The 15613-nt window shown below is 41.0% G+C and overlaps 1 protein-coding gene across 2 annotated transcripts in view; it reads left to right on the plus strand.

Annotated features, from left to right (window-relative positions):
* Positions 1-15613, plus strand: part of SUCNR1 (succinate receptor 1) — a 50763-nt gene that overhangs the window by 21703 nt on the left and 13447 nt on the right. The window contains exons 1-2 of one of the 2 annotated variants that reach the window (XM_030216672.1): positions 8608-8680; positions 12344-12461. The exons of the other annotated variant lie outside the window; for it this stretch is intronic. Of the exons in view, the coding sequence (XP_030072532.1) occupies positions 12417-12461 (45 nt within the window). The 5' untranslated portion in view covers positions 8608-8680; positions 12344-12416. Of the gene's footprint in view, positions 1-8607; positions 8681-12343; positions 12462-15613 lie in introns of those variants that run through there. 2 annotated transcript variants of the gene reach the window in all.

A 15613-nucleotide genomic window follows, 5' to 3' on the forward strand; every position in this document is an offset into this window, starting at 1 on the left:
CATTTTGACTTGGATATCCAGGAAGGAATGGAAGTATCTAGGTCAGGACGTTCAAAATTCTCTGAGTATTTTGCAAAAGGTTCTGCTAAATGTGGAGTCTTTTGTAAAATGCCCATAATTTATTTAGAGCATTTATACCCCGCCTATTACCACATAAAGCAGCCCCTAAGCGGCTTACAATGAACTAATGGAGCAGTTACAATGACAGTAGAGAGGGACCGGAGGAAGAAGGGAAGGGAATATTAATACAATATTTAATCAATAAGTAGGTAAGGAATAGAAAACAAAAAGAAGAGAAAGTAGGAGTCCAAAATCAGATCTTGACTCGCTGAGACGCTCAAGGCAGGACATCAGATCCTGCGAACAGGACAGGAATGCGGGCAGTAGCCAACGGCTGGAATCGGCGAACCAGGAGGAAACAGGGCCCCTTCGACGTGCAGCACTCTCCGAGCACGAAGCAGCCGCAGAAGAGAAGACCAGCAGCCAGCGTCACCGAGGACGACCACCCCAGCAGCAGAGCCAAGAAGGCCACAAGATGCAGCATACACAAAAGATCTTCCCATCGCGGAGTGGAGCCAGACACAAGCAGCGCCGCAGACCATCGTGAAGTGGAGCAGTTCGACGGAGAGGCCAGAGGAGAGCCAGGACAGACAGACACCGGGAAGGAGCCAACCAACAATTGCACCATCATCCCACATCGGGGGGAGCCGGTCCCCGCACTCCCACTCCCAGCACCGAAACATCGATGCAACCTAGCGCGCAGCCAGACCCCCGACATGATGGGCAAGGATGGAAAGCCAATCACTCTGAAGACCCTGTCCGAAACAGGCGCCAAGGAGAAAAGCAATGATGATGCTGGCAAATACATATGTCCTAAAAACATGGCATAAGGCAGGACTTGAGAAAAACGAGTGGAAATACAATTTCAAGAGATCAAACCAAGAAAAGAGGTGAAATGCTCCGAAAAACTTTATTGAGGACCCAACACGGTCCGTGTTTCGGTTTTTAAAAAACCTTCATCAGGGGTCTAAAAGATAACAATCAAACATATATATGGTTAAATAACATGAAAGCAAATACATTACAACAATTATAGAAATCTAAAAACACACCATATATACCAAACATGTAATAATTAAAAATTAAAAATTTTTGTAATCAAGAATCTGAAATGTCAACTGAATCGATGCACATATTGTTATTATATCATCAGATGACCATCATAAGAAGCAAAAGGTAAACCGATTATATAAATTTGAATTGATATATATAATAAAACTTGTTTCTACAAATATTATGTATTAAAATAATTATATTAAACATAAATATGAAAAAGAATCTGTATGAGAATAATTTTGTATGATATATGACAAAACGGATGTCTATAAATAGAAGAACAGAAGTCTACATATAAATGTCATGAATTTAATAGAAAACACTAATATCATTTATTTAAGAAAAGGTAATAATACATTAAATGAGAAATAAATAAATAACATATAAAATGAGGTTTGCAGCAGATATTTTCTCAATACATGTATATTAAATGAAAAGAAATCAATTGAACATACCAATCAGTAGTAGCACGGGAAATATACTGACAGACAAAGGGAGCTTGTAAAAATGTAGTCTCTATAAGAATTGTGGATAATCAGAAATTATTAAGTATGGCGAACAGTAAAAATCAAAATCATAATAATGAGTTGTATCAAAACATTTAAAGACCAGTATAATAAAAAAAAGTTATTTTTATTTATAAAATTGTTTAATAACTGACATATCTATATGAATATCCGTATCATGATAACAAAATAAATTGTTAAAAAATAATAAATCATATTAAATAATAATGTAAATAACATATAGGTCCACCATCATTGAATTCATGAAGTAAAAAGTTAAAGATATGAACATATGTTTCCAAAATGTCCGTACTTTTTCAAAAATAACCATGGAACACCTAACCTTCAGGAAATAGAACCAATGAACTCATTGTCCAACGATCAGTGGCGTACCAAGGGGGGGGGGCGGTGGGGGCGGTCCGCCCCGGGTGCACGCTGCTGGGGGGGTGTCGCAGCGTGTGCCTGCTCAGAGTTCCCTGACTTCGCGCGTTCGCTGCAGCTCCCTATGACCCGGAACAGGAAGTAACCTGTTCCAGGGCAGAGCAGAGGGAGCTGCAGCGAACGCGCAAAATCAGCGATCTCAGAGCAGGCGCGCACCGCGGCACCCCCCAGCGGCGTGCACCCGGGGCGGACCGCCCCCACCCCCCCCCCTTGGTACGCCACTGATCGTTGGACAATGAGTTCATTGGTTTATGAGCATATTTTCTATAATAAAATCATACAATAAACCTGATTTATGAATAGAGATGCCACAGTTGGTTTTAAAATACAAATAGCTATTATTTAACTTTTGTAGCACTGAATCCTAGCTATGACACTTTTAGGACAATTGGTTGTTTGCTTTTTAAATTATCTTTGTTTGCTATCTGCTTTTTACTTTGACAAGCTGTGTAATACATACCCTCAAACCAGAAAGTAGTTGACCTCAGCTTATGTATCACGCCCTGTTGTAATATGCATCTCCAGTGTTTGAAGTACTGCTTTAGGTTTCCATATGGTTCTAATGTATAGTATCATACTGTGAATTAGGTCAGGTCTTAATATATCTGTCAGGGATGACTCCTTGGATGCTCTGTGTCCTGAGTGAAAAGGCTATTATTACATGATGTGCCAAAACACTGTTGCTGGAAAAGAAGCATGTAGTCTGCCTCCTTTCTCCGAATCTAGAACCATTGTACACGTTTTGCATTCAGAAACACCCCCAAGTTCTTTTTTTTTTTTGGGAGAGTACAAAGATTTATTTCTGGTTCTGCCCCCTTCTGTGCCAGCTGATTCTCTTCTTGGCTCTCTTCCAAGACACAGTAGCTGATCTTCCCTTCATTATGTCTACAGAATTCTCTGCTGAACAGTGGCCAGACTCTGAAGCTGGGTACTGCTTAAGTGCTGCTGCTGGGCCGCATACATCTGCTGGAGGTATTGAGCAGCTGAACTTGAGGGACGATGCAGGGCCTGTTGGATCACCTGCACTGCATGGCGGTCACTGCCACTATAGACGGAAATCTGGGGAGGCTGAGTCCGAGGGGACGAAGAGGCAGCTGATGTTGTGATGGTGCTTGTGGTACTGGATGCAGAGGAGGTGGTTGTGTTCTGCTCATTCTCCATACTGCTGATATGTTCTTTCAATCTTCAAACTCATGCCTGGGGTCGACCGCCACCACCGACCCCAACGATATTTCCTTCTACAGCACCCCACCCCCAAGTTCTAATGGAAATGGAGAGTATGCAAGTGGTAGTATGTTATTCATTGTCCACTGTAACTGGACCCTCACAATCAAGTATAAGCACTAGGAAGGGATAACATCTGAGGATTGAGTTTCATTTATAAGCTCACATGGCCTAAGCCATAGGCGCACAATTCCAGGCCTTGGGGGGCTGCTGACCAGTCTGGTTTTCAGGACTTAAATATACATGACAAATGTTTGCGGGTCATGGAAGTAAATACATGCATCTGGATCTCATGCATATTCATTGCGGACATGCTGAAAGTCATACTGTTGTGGATCAGATTTGGGGGAACCCTGGTGTAAGCTATTTGAAAGAAAAAAGTTTTAACTTTGTCAGTTTATTAGTGAATTAAAACCAAAGTCTCAGCGAAATCACCTTGTTAATGTCAGAAGCAAGAGCAAGACTACAGCAAGTTTCCTGTGGCCTATATAGGCCACTGATAACAGAGCTGTGTGGAACATACCTAATTACAATACTGTAGGCAGTTTCTCATCATTCAAAGAGTTTGGGGCCTGGATCCAAGATGGCGCCACAGAGCGGACGTACGCCCAGAGAGCTCCTGAGTCCCAAGTGCGGTTTTAGGTTGTTTGGCACTTCCCCAGGAATGGGAAAGAGAAAGGGGAAGACCGGTACCCCAGCCTCCTCGGGACCGGTCGGGAACCCCACCTTATGTCAACCTACCTTGGAGGTCTATGGAATCCGGGCGTTTGAGAACCTAGAGACTACCTCAGAGATTATCGCGCCACTATCCGCGAACAGCAGCATCGAGGGAGTTACTCTCAGTTCTCCCTCGCAGGGCCTAACCCCGCTGCAACCCGGAAGCAGTGTTGTGGTTCGCGCAAGTATGGAGACGCCCGAGCTGGGTTTAGTCAGCCATGCGAGCGGAGGGGGCTCCTTCACTGACTTTTCATCTGGTGGAACAACAGCTGGAGGCTCGAGGATGTCGTTGACGCCTGCCCAGACTAGAGAAAGTGCTCCCGGGGGAGCTTGCGGCCCGGTAAGACCCAAGATAGTCACATCGGACACTCTCTGGGAGGCGATACAGGGGGTCAACTCATCCTTGGAGAAAATTTCGGAGTCTCTCCGCGGAGAGACTATCACGGAACTTAAAAACAGTATTCAGCAATTGTCCATTAAAGTAGAAGGACAAAAAAAATTGATTTAGAGAAAATTGAGAAAGAAATGAAATTTTCTAAAGAAATTACAACATCTTTGATTAAGGAGAAAAATGTTTCTACTAGAAGAATGGAATTTCTTGAGAATCAACTCAAGAGAAATAATCTTACGTTTCTGAATTTCCCAGTATCAACATTTATTTCTCCTTTGGAACTACTTAAGAAATATTTTTCAGAAATTCTGGGTCTTTCAAGTGAGAATTATCTACCACTTACAAAAACTTTTTATATTAAAAGGAAATCGAGAGAACCTGAACAATTACCTAGAGAATCTTTAAATCTTACTGAATTTCTAGAAACATCTGTGGAATCAGAACGCGCCACTTTGCTAGTTTCCTTCGCTTTTGAAATGGACAAAATTAATGTATTGCGCTTATATTTTTGCCATATGAATGAAGTTTTTATGGGAGGGAAGATAAATATTTTTCCAGATTTGTCTAGGGATACTCAATTGAGAAGGGAGGAACTCTTGGCTTTTAAGCCAAGAATCCTAGCCCTAGGGGCAACCTTCTTTATTAAGTTCCCATGCAAGTGTTTAGTTTCGTATGAAACCAATAATTTCCTCTTCACAGACCCTAAAAAACTCCAAGAATTTGTAATTGCTAAAGAAAGTATGAGAAGCCCCCCTGTAGTAGTTAACCAGATTAATGCAGCTGTCTGATTGTATCTCTAGTTATCATTTCCGCTCTAAGTTAACCTTTTAGTTATAGTTTACTTGTATTTTGTTTAAGATTTTCCTGATTCTTGGATCAATATTTAGGAACAATATGTATTCGAAAGTTTTCTTTACTGTGTTTCATTTATGTAAATTTTTATAATTTTCAGAGATTTCTGATTTTTATGATCATTTGTTAATGTCATAAAATAATAATAACAATAAAGAGAATTAAAAAATAAACTTACATCCCCCCCCCCCAAAAAAAGAGTTTGGGGCCCAGTACTAAAAAGGGTTTAACCAGGCAATAGAGGCACCATGTATTGAATACAGTGTGTATTTTCTAGCAAAAAAGGTGCCGGAACTCAAATGCCATGCCATCCTTCAGGGGTGGGGTGATCACTGAGGGATCCACCCCACAATAGTCAGGCCCCCTGCAATCATTCACAGAATCTATGACAAGGCAGAATTGGTGTGTAGAGCCTGAGCTCTTTCATTAAAACTTGGGGACCATGGGTCAATTTTAGCAGACAACAGAAAAGGTGCCATACTCAGTACCCCCAAATACCCCCTAAAAAAGCCCTGATTGCATATAACATAGAGACTGATATTCAAAATGATTTATGTGGGCAGGAACCTCTGCTGCCTTCTTAAATAACTTCCCGGCGCCTAACTGGGTATATTCAGCGGCACTTACAGTGCCACTGAATATCCCCTAAGAACTCCCAAACAAAAAATGGGCAGGTCAGGGGTGGCACTGGGGAGGAGCCACAGGTTATGTGGGTACTGGCAATATTCAAGGCAGGCACCCAGATAGCTAAGTGGCTTCATTTAGGAGTGCTCAAAAGCTGTCCTAAATAAGGCCACTTAGCTTTGTGGGTGCCGGCTCTGAATATCGGGCCGGCACCTGCATTTCTTAAAAAAAAAATTTCTTTACTAAACCCCTGAGCCCCCTCAAGCCCCATACACATACACAAAAAGACAGTCCCTGCTCAAAGAGCTTACAATCTAGATAAGACAGGTAAACAGACAGAACAATAAGGGTAAGGGAAAAAGAGGTGAGGATAAAGGACAGGGCAAGTGAGTAGTGGTTAGGAGTCACCACCCAGGGAAAGACCTTTGAGTTATTATGATCAAGACATTGAAATCATAAAAATGTAAAAATTGCCATATTGGGTCAGACCAAAGGTTCATCTAGGCCAATATCCTGTTTCTACCAGTGGCCAGTCCAAGTCACCAGTATCTGGCAGAACCCAAACGACCAAGATTTCATGTTACTTATCCCCAAGAATAAGTAGATTAATGCATAGTGGTGGTCAAAAAGCAAATAAAATGCTAGGAGTTATTTGGAAAAGAATAGAGACTATTATAATGCTTTTGTATTGATCCTTAGTATGGCTGTCCCTTGACCACCCTATCTCAAAAAGGTACAGTGGAACAAGAAAAGGTTTAGAAAAAGGCAATAAAAACTGATAGAGGATTGAACTGATCCCTGATGAAGAAAAGCTATAAAGGTTAAGGATCTTTAGCTTGGAGAAAAGATAGCTGAAAGGATATGATAGAGATCAATAAAATCATGCATAGATGGAATGGGTAAACTAGGGAAAGGTTGTTTATTCATAAGTAGTACTGAGAGTAGGGTACACTTCATGGAACTAATGGATAACAGATTTAAAATAAATCATATATTTTTACTTCTCTGACAAGTGAGCCGTTGAATTTGTTGTCTGAAGATGTAGTCAAGGTGGTTAACATTGCTGGGTATAAAAAGGGTTTAGACAAGTTTATGGTCAAAACACCTGATCGATGCACCACAATGACCACTCTCACTGAACACCATCCACTCCTCCAACGCATGAGATCTACCGCTCTTCAACCTATGTAGCCCAATCATTGCTATCTTCTGACGCCTGCTCTTCTTTTATATACCCCATCTTTTGCATACATTTTTCTCTACTTAATGTCACATTTATCTGTAATACAGCCAAACGACACTGTTAACTCTACAACCTTGTAACTATATATTAATGGAAATGTCATCTCTTTAGCCTTGAAACCCACTATCTTTGTAGGCCACATAGAGCCAGATTTATCTGGATAATGTGGGACATAAATGCTGTTATCAATAAATAAATAGTCCATAAACCATTGTAAGTCATACAGTTTTGGGTTAACCACCACTTATTTCTACATGTGAGCATTAAGGAACACATCCATGTCTTGAGAGCATGCCAAATATCTGTGACCTGAATTGGCCACTGTTAATAATAGAATACTGGGCTTGATCCTTTGGTATGACTTAGGCTAGCATAATTTATGTTCTTATCTTCTTATTTCCCCTTTTCCCCTCTCATAAAAGGCAATTGCTCCAGAAGACATTGACTCCTGGAATGCTTCTGAGAGAAGCTATCTTCACCAGCAATGCTGTCTGAAGATATGCAGGAAATTGGTTGAGAGCAGAGGTGAGGAGTCTCCACAGGGATTCCAGGTACCAGTGGAATGGTTCATGGAGAAAATTAGCCGGAATGACAGCATACTGCATCTATTAGAAGTTATAAATGAAACATAGCAAGATTGACACTGCAGCAAACACACAGTACAGATGCCCTAGGAACCCTAAATTCATTCAGCCAGGACTAAATGTCTGGTCTTATTTCATAAGCTCCCTTACCAGCTATGCAGTCAGTCTTCTACGTGATTTATCCTTGGCCAATTCTCATTAATGCAATCAAGGATGCACCATTGCAAGCACACCCTGCTATGACAAAGTTCTAGGATAGAAAAAACAAGCAAGTGCATCGGGAGGTGAGCTCAATGAACCATTGTGGCTATAATATTTTGTATACAATCATGAATAAATATATACAAAGATGCTGCAGAGTTAATCTATTTTGAGAGAGCATTAATTTAGGTGTGTTAAATTTACTGTCTCCATTTCTTCCTCCGATTCAGAATCACTATTTGACTCAACAGTCTCTCCAAAAGGCCCCCAAAAATCTAGACTGCTTTTCTATGCTATGCAGAATATAGCATTCAAAGAAAATCTGGTAAGGTTTTGCAGACTTGAACAGACACCATTAAATAATGTTCTTCTCCAGGCATTAGAGGATAAGACATTTGAGTAATTAGCCAGTTCGTGACAGAAATAACCATAGTTGCCTATAGGAAAGGAACAGAATAGATAAGTCCTGCGGAGTGGAGTAAGGTTTTCTCATAAGCAGGACATTTAAGATATTTAAGTGGGAGTAGTTGAGATGAATAGATTAGAAATATGAGATAATGATTTGAAAGCATGTACTAACCTATACACCATTCACTTTTCATTTTGCCCCTCCCCGAGAGCTGATAGAGGCTGGGCTGTAGGAAAAATGACTGAATAATGCCATTATCCAAGATATCTAAGATACCATATCAGTAACAAGACCTTTGACACTGCAGACCACCCATAAGTTGAAGGATGGAAATGTTCTTGGTCTGGTAGCTGCTGGTAGCCTAATTGCAAAGTGAGTGCACTCAGTGGTCCCCAAGACTTGAAGGAAATTAGCAATGTTATTAAAGTCTCTTATGGTTTGCTGTTATCACTATGCTGCTTATAAAAATTGAATAGACCTCCCTTTAAAAGCATCAATAAACTATTTAATAAAGTGAGATGTGGTTGACTAGTTAATCCCAGTAGTGTGAAAGCTGCTTGCAGTTAAGAAGGCTAAAACCGAGGTGACTTTAATTACTGGCAATGCATGACTTTTCAGCACTGGATTCTCCAAATGTTTCTTTAACTCACAATAAAGATGCACAATCGTTTTGCCAGATCTACCTCTAATGAGCACTTACATCTAATTAAGTAGGGGAAGCATGCAGAGAAAGTTTCCCAATACTGATATCTAGAAGGGATGCAAGGATTCTTATATTATATATCAAGTGGCATGCTATAGGCTGCATGGCTTTTTCACTTGTAATATGTTAAATCCTTTCAGGCCAGTATTAAAAAAAAAAAAAAGGTTAATTCCTAAGCAACATGTTTATTTCCTAAGGGGCCCTTTTACTAAACTGCGTAAGCGCTTAAGTGCCCAACATGTGTCAATTCCAAGCAGGGGCGTAGCTACGTGGGGCCATGGGGGCATGGGCCCCTGTAGATTTGGCCCTGGCCCCCCCTGCCGCCAACTCTCAAACCCCCCCTCCCGCCGCCAACCCTCCCCCGCTGCCGCCATCAGGTACCTTTGCTGGCGGGAGACCCCAACCCCCGCCAGCCCAGCTCCTCTTCTCCGGCGTGGCCGCATTGCTGATCTGCAAGGCTTCGTTCTGTTTCTGTGAGTCTGATGTTCTGCACGTACAATGTGCAGGATGTCAAATTCACAGAAACAGAATGAAGCCTTGCAGATCAGCCAGCAACGCGGCCGCGCCGGAGAAGAGGACTTTGGCTGGCGGGGGTTGGGGCCCCCCGCCACAAAGGTACCCGACGATGATGGCGGCGGCGAGGGAGGGTTGGTGGCAGCAGGAAGGGGGGTTGAAAGGGTTGGCGCCGGGGGGGGTCAAAGTTGGTAGTGGTGGCAGTGGGGGGGGGGGGAGTAAAAAATGGCGGGGGTGTCAGCGGTGCCGGGGGGGACTAAAATGTGCCCCTCACCTTGGGCTCTGGACCCTCCTCCTGCTGAAGTCTGGCTACGCCCCTTATTCCAAGTTATCACCCAGCTACTGTGTGAGCCGGGCGGTAATTCCATTTTTGATGCGCGTCCACTATGTGCATCAGAAAATATTTATTTTCTGGTGTGCGGGCGGTAATCAGCATTTGAACGTGCATTGATCATTACCGTCTGGTTAACGCCCAAAATGGACGCACACCAATTTTCATTTTGCCACACGTCCATTTTCAGCCCCCCCCCCCCCCCAGGCATTTTTTTTGCAGGTGCGCTGAAAAATGATTCTGCACATGGCCAAAACATGCGCTTACAATACCGTAGGCCATTTTTCAGCACACCTTAGTAAAAGGACCCCTAAATTAGATACCTATTTTCAGTCAAACTTAGGATCCTAATGGGTCAATATTGTTCACATACATTTATCACCACTATCTGTAGAATCAGAAGTGACCAGCTCTAGCTGTATGGATAGTGCTATCTTTGTAGCTATGCAGTTGATGTTAAGACTTCCTTTTTCCGTAGACATAGGCAGAACACTGACACTATGCCGCATCTAGATCTTCTCGAACGTATCTAAACTTACATCTTCCCAACTGTAAAGGAATCAAGTATAAAACATATTATACATCCAATTTCTCCGTTATAGGTAGCAAGCTCTGGAACGCCTTACCAAGATTGATTCGAACAGTCAATAACCATTTACCCTTCCGGAAGCTGCTAAAAACTTACCTCTTCAAGCAAGCCTACACAAAGGACTTGACTTAAATTTAGATCCTTCTGCGCCTCCCGGATCCGACCTTGTGACAGAACCTGAAATACGCTTCCTCTTTTACCCCTTTTTGATTTCATCCCTCTTCCAGTCATCATTATACATTCTTCCTTAATTACAATACACTATCCCAATTTTACACCCTCTTCCCACTCCCTACCTCTATCACCTTCCTCCCTTACCCATTTTTTGTTGTCCACCTCTTTATATACTATATTCAGCTGTTTTATTCATTTTGTGTTATCTTGTAAACCTGTTATATTTGTAAGCCGCATTGAACCTGCTATTAAGTGGGAAAGCGCGATGTATAAATGTTACAATACAATACAATCACTTTCTAAATAGTGCTGAAGTACTCTGTAAGAATTTTCAGTCCTAATACTCTCTAAAACAACTGTTTATATTGCTTTATGGGGAATGGTGTATTAACCCAATCAAAATTTGTTAAAAGTGTAAGAAATCACTCAGTGTGTCACCAAAGCACACTGCCAGTGCATCACTTGAGCAGAATAGAACTGTTATCTACTTCCACTAACTGTGGTGACCATGTTCACACATCCCTGTGATTTCTTATATGAACGTGATATATATAAATCAAAATTTAAAGGATATGTGTTCAAAATCTCAACCATTGTATAGTCATAAAGACAATATAATACATACATTGAAATATGCCCCAAATTCTGTCGTGCAATTGCTACTATCAAAGCGATGTAAATATATATATCACTTAGCTGTTGCACTTCTAAAATTGACTGCAGTTCTATGAGACGTCCCGTTTCGTATTCCTTCATCAGGAGCTGTATATGCAGCCAATAGAATCAAATTGTTTTGCCAACACAACTTCATTCAACCAAAGATGTGGGCTTAATGTTAATCCGAATTTCCTTCTTTAAGCATCTATGTGCTGACGTAATATGACAAAGTCACAAAATGCTTCAAACTTTTAAAGGTATACACTTGAAAGTAACCTTCCAACAAAAGAAAGATACCAGTTCCATCAGCACAAAATATAAAAGTTAGATCTTCAATGAATGACTATAAAAGGTGAAATCAAATAATGGTGTTCCATTCTACAGTGCCATTCATACCCCATTCTGAGGTTAAATTCAAGTGAAAAATCCAGAATTGTTCTTGTTCAATTAACAATTGTTTTCTTCCCCACCCAAGCAGGGTATGTGTATCTACTTAATAATCCACCACTCCAATTCTTCAAAACTGTGTTTGTACTCCATACAATGTTGCACCATAGGAGCAGAGACTACCTGAATTTTACATCCGCTATGATATTCACCAAGACGTATTTTTCTTATAGTACATCCCATATAATATTTATGACATGGACATTTAATGATGTAAAACGCATATGAGGGTTCAGAAGTTGTTGTTTGTTTCAATATATATTGATGACCTGTCTGTACCATAATTATACAGTATAAAAATCCATGTGGATTGGTGGAAGAGCAGAAACTACATTTACCAAGAGGACCATGTGGTCCTACCTGGGGTTCTTCATCATCTTGAAAACAGGTTTTTACTGTCAAATTTCTAATATTCTGTTCCCTTGAATATGCCACACATGGGCTAACTTGAAGAACAGGATGCAGTTGGAGTAAGTGCCAATGTTTATATAAAATCTTTGCTACTTGGGGGCAAGAACCGAAAAATTCAGGACACAAATATGTTTCTTTAGACTTAGTTTGTTCAACAATAAGTCATGATTAGCTTATAATGCTCTATGGTACGCTTTCTTGCCACTGTAGCTGGATATCCTCGATTCAAAAAGAAATTTCAGCAGCACTACCTCAGGGGCATAGCTTGCGCAAATCTCCACCCATGCTGCATTGGAGACTATCACTTGCATTCCTGTCATCAAGAGTGGTACGTGAATACCACAATTTCAGCTTCTAAGGGACAGGCAGGTCTCCCGATGTTGGCACTCTTATGAATGCTCAGTTCATTCGCTGGGGTGGTGCAGCAATATCACAGGGAATAAGCCGGGAAATTGGTCCATATCAAAGAACAGGTGTAAATGTGTACTTATGCTTTCCATGGGGTAATTTTAAAAGTTGAAAGTATTTGTATACGTTCCCTTAGAAAACAGGTGTAACTCATGCACATACCTGCTTTACAAGTAGGGTGATGTTACAAAATAACCCTCCCTTAGGGATATGCATTGGACAATTATTCATTTAGGGAGTCCTTTACTAAAGATTAGCTCATGTTATTTGCTACAGGACTCATTTTATTCCTATGGGCCCTGCTGCAACTTTTGAATAAATGCATTGGAGTCCATCACTTCATTCCTATAATCAAGGGTGGTGCATGAGTACTACAATTTCAGATTCAAAGTGGCAGGCAGGTCTCTTGGGACTCTTGCAGAACTTGCCTGTCCCTTGGAAATCAAACTGTGATATTGCTGTACCACCCTTGACAGTAAGAACGTGGGTGACAAACTCCCTTGCACATTAAAGGGAATGTGTGTGTGTGTGTGTGTATGTGTGTTTATATAGAAGTATGGGGGATGGCATGTATGTTTGGCCCTGCATGTGTTTTTGAGTAAGGTGAGTTTCCCTTGAAAAAGCAATGTGGATTTTAAGCGTTTTTCACAAATACTGTACCAATCCAATGTTTCTGTTCTTTGAGGGTTTTTTTTTAAATCAGGAGCAATGTCTTCAAATAGATTAGTTTTGCACATACCATGGCAGTAATGAACCTCATTCATAAGCCAGAGTATAACTTCTGTCAAATTTACTGCTAATATTCTCCATAGTACTTGTAATATGCCAAAGAAGTGCTCATTTCTGTTGTATATAAGATGTTACATGTTTAGGCAACTTATCCATGTGTGCTTGAAATAGGGCTGGTGTTTTAGACATGAGCGGGGCCCAGGACAGACAGTAGGGAAGGGTCCCTAAAGATTGCTTGCAGGCTGTCCCTCTTTCAAGTTCAGGCACATATGGGGCTCTCCATGACATGAGAGTGCAGGGCCCAGGTCAATTGCCCTGGTTGCCGTTGCCCACTCCCTAATGCCAGCCCTGGTCATACTCTGCTGTCCTGGGCTGCAACTATTAATCACTCATTCTTAGGACTGTGTCTTGGGACCTCTTCTTTCCTCCATCTATACTTTTTCCCTTGGTGCTCTGATCTCCTCCCAAGGTTTTCAGTATCACCTTTGTGCTGATGACTCCCAGAACTACCTCTCCACATCAGAAAATTCAGCAGGAATCCAGGCCCAAGTCTCAGTCTGCCTGTCTGACATTGCTCTCTGGATGTTTCACTGTCATCTGAAACTAAACATGGCCAAGACAGAGCTTCTTATCTTTCCACCTAAACCCACCTCTTCTCTTCCCCCTTTCTCTATCTCTGTGGATAACACTCTCATTCTCCCTGTCTCATCTCATAACCCTGGGGTTATCTTTGACTCCTCTCTCTCTTCATTTGCACATAACCAACAGACTGCTAAAACCTGTTGTTTCTTTATAATATCACCAAGATTTGTCCCTTCCTTTCTGAGAACACTACCAAAATCCTTATCCACACTCTCATCATCTCATGCATAGACTACTGCAACTTGTTTCTCACAGGTCTCCTGCTAAGCCATCTCTCTCCCCTTCAATCTGTTCAAATTTCTGCTGCATGACTTATATTCTGCCAGTAACACTACACTCATATTAGCCCTCTCTTCAAGTCACTTCATTGGCTCCCTATCCATTTCCGGATATGGTTTAAACTTTTCTTATTGACTTACAAGTGCCTTCACCCTGCAGCTCCTCAGTACTTCTCCACTCTTATCTCTACCTACACTCCTTCCTGGGAACTCCATTCATTGCCAACTCCAGACTCCATTCCTTTTATCTTTCTGCACCTTACGCCTGGAATAGACTTCCTGAGTCAGTACATAAAGCTCCATCTCTGGCGATCCTCAAATCTAGGCTAAACGCCTACCTTTTTGAGGCTGCTTTTAACTCCTATTCCTTTGTTCAGTACCCATGTCTGTTTTATCATTCCCTCCTTAAGTAATTCCCTTATCCCTTATTTGTCCTGTTTGTCTTGATTAGGTTGTAAGCTCTGTCAAGCAGGGACTGCCTCTTACATGTTTAGTGTACAGCACTATGTACGTCTAGTAGCACTATAGAAATGATAAGTTGTACTACTACTAGTAGTAGTAGAAGTAATTCACTTCTCTTTAATCTTCATGTGTGCAGTTTTGATCAGCAAATAGTTCCTAGAATAACACTTTATTTTTCCTGCTGTCCTTAATACTTTGACACTTGTTTTTCTTCAATTGCTGATCTAATTCCTTGAAAAGTTTTATTTCCTCTTTCGCACATTTTGTTGCTTCCTTTTCTCTTGATTCTCACTCATTCCTTCTACTCGTTGGAACACTTGTTTAATGATGGAGATGCGTTCTAGATGCTTACTTTCATATTTCAACACGTGTGTGCATTTGGATTTGATGAAGCTGTTAAGTAAGCTTGGAGACCTATGATAGTAGCTTGATAAGTATAATTAATAACTATGAGACCCATTTCTCATTTGGCTTAGGAAATGTATAGTCTTGGCATACAGTGATTCTTATGATTGACCTTGTGGGCATGGAGGAGTTTTCTTCTTCATAGACCCAATATTTCAAGGTCTTTAAGAGGCCAGTCTACATTTCCAAAGCTGTCTGAGAGTGTGAGGATTGTATTTTATTCTGTGATATTAATGCATTCTTCACTATAAATTTTAGTCTGCTGTAATAATCTTTACTGATCTTTTTTCTCAGTGGTTTATGCTTGATTGTAGATATTTATATACACTTTCCTGTTCAAGTTTCTTTATCTCACAGCCATCAGTAAGATACATGTTTTCACATTTATCCAGACCAAAAATCATCTTGATATCTGAGAATCTTTTCACTACTCAAAGTTGTTCTAATAATTGTTCGTCACTGGAGCTGTAGAGCTTCAAGTCACTACAAACAGTAAGTGTGAACAACCTCTAGATCATTGCCATCTTTATGAGTAAGGATAGACCTATAGCCCAAG

The sequence above is a fragment of the Microcaecilia unicolor genome, chromosome 10 (genome assembly GCF_901765095.1).
Source record: "Microcaecilia unicolor chromosome 10, aMicUni1.1, whole genome shotgun sequence".
Taxonomy (NCBI): domain Eukaryota; kingdom Metazoa; phylum Chordata; class Amphibia; order Gymnophiona; family Siphonopidae; genus Microcaecilia; species Microcaecilia unicolor.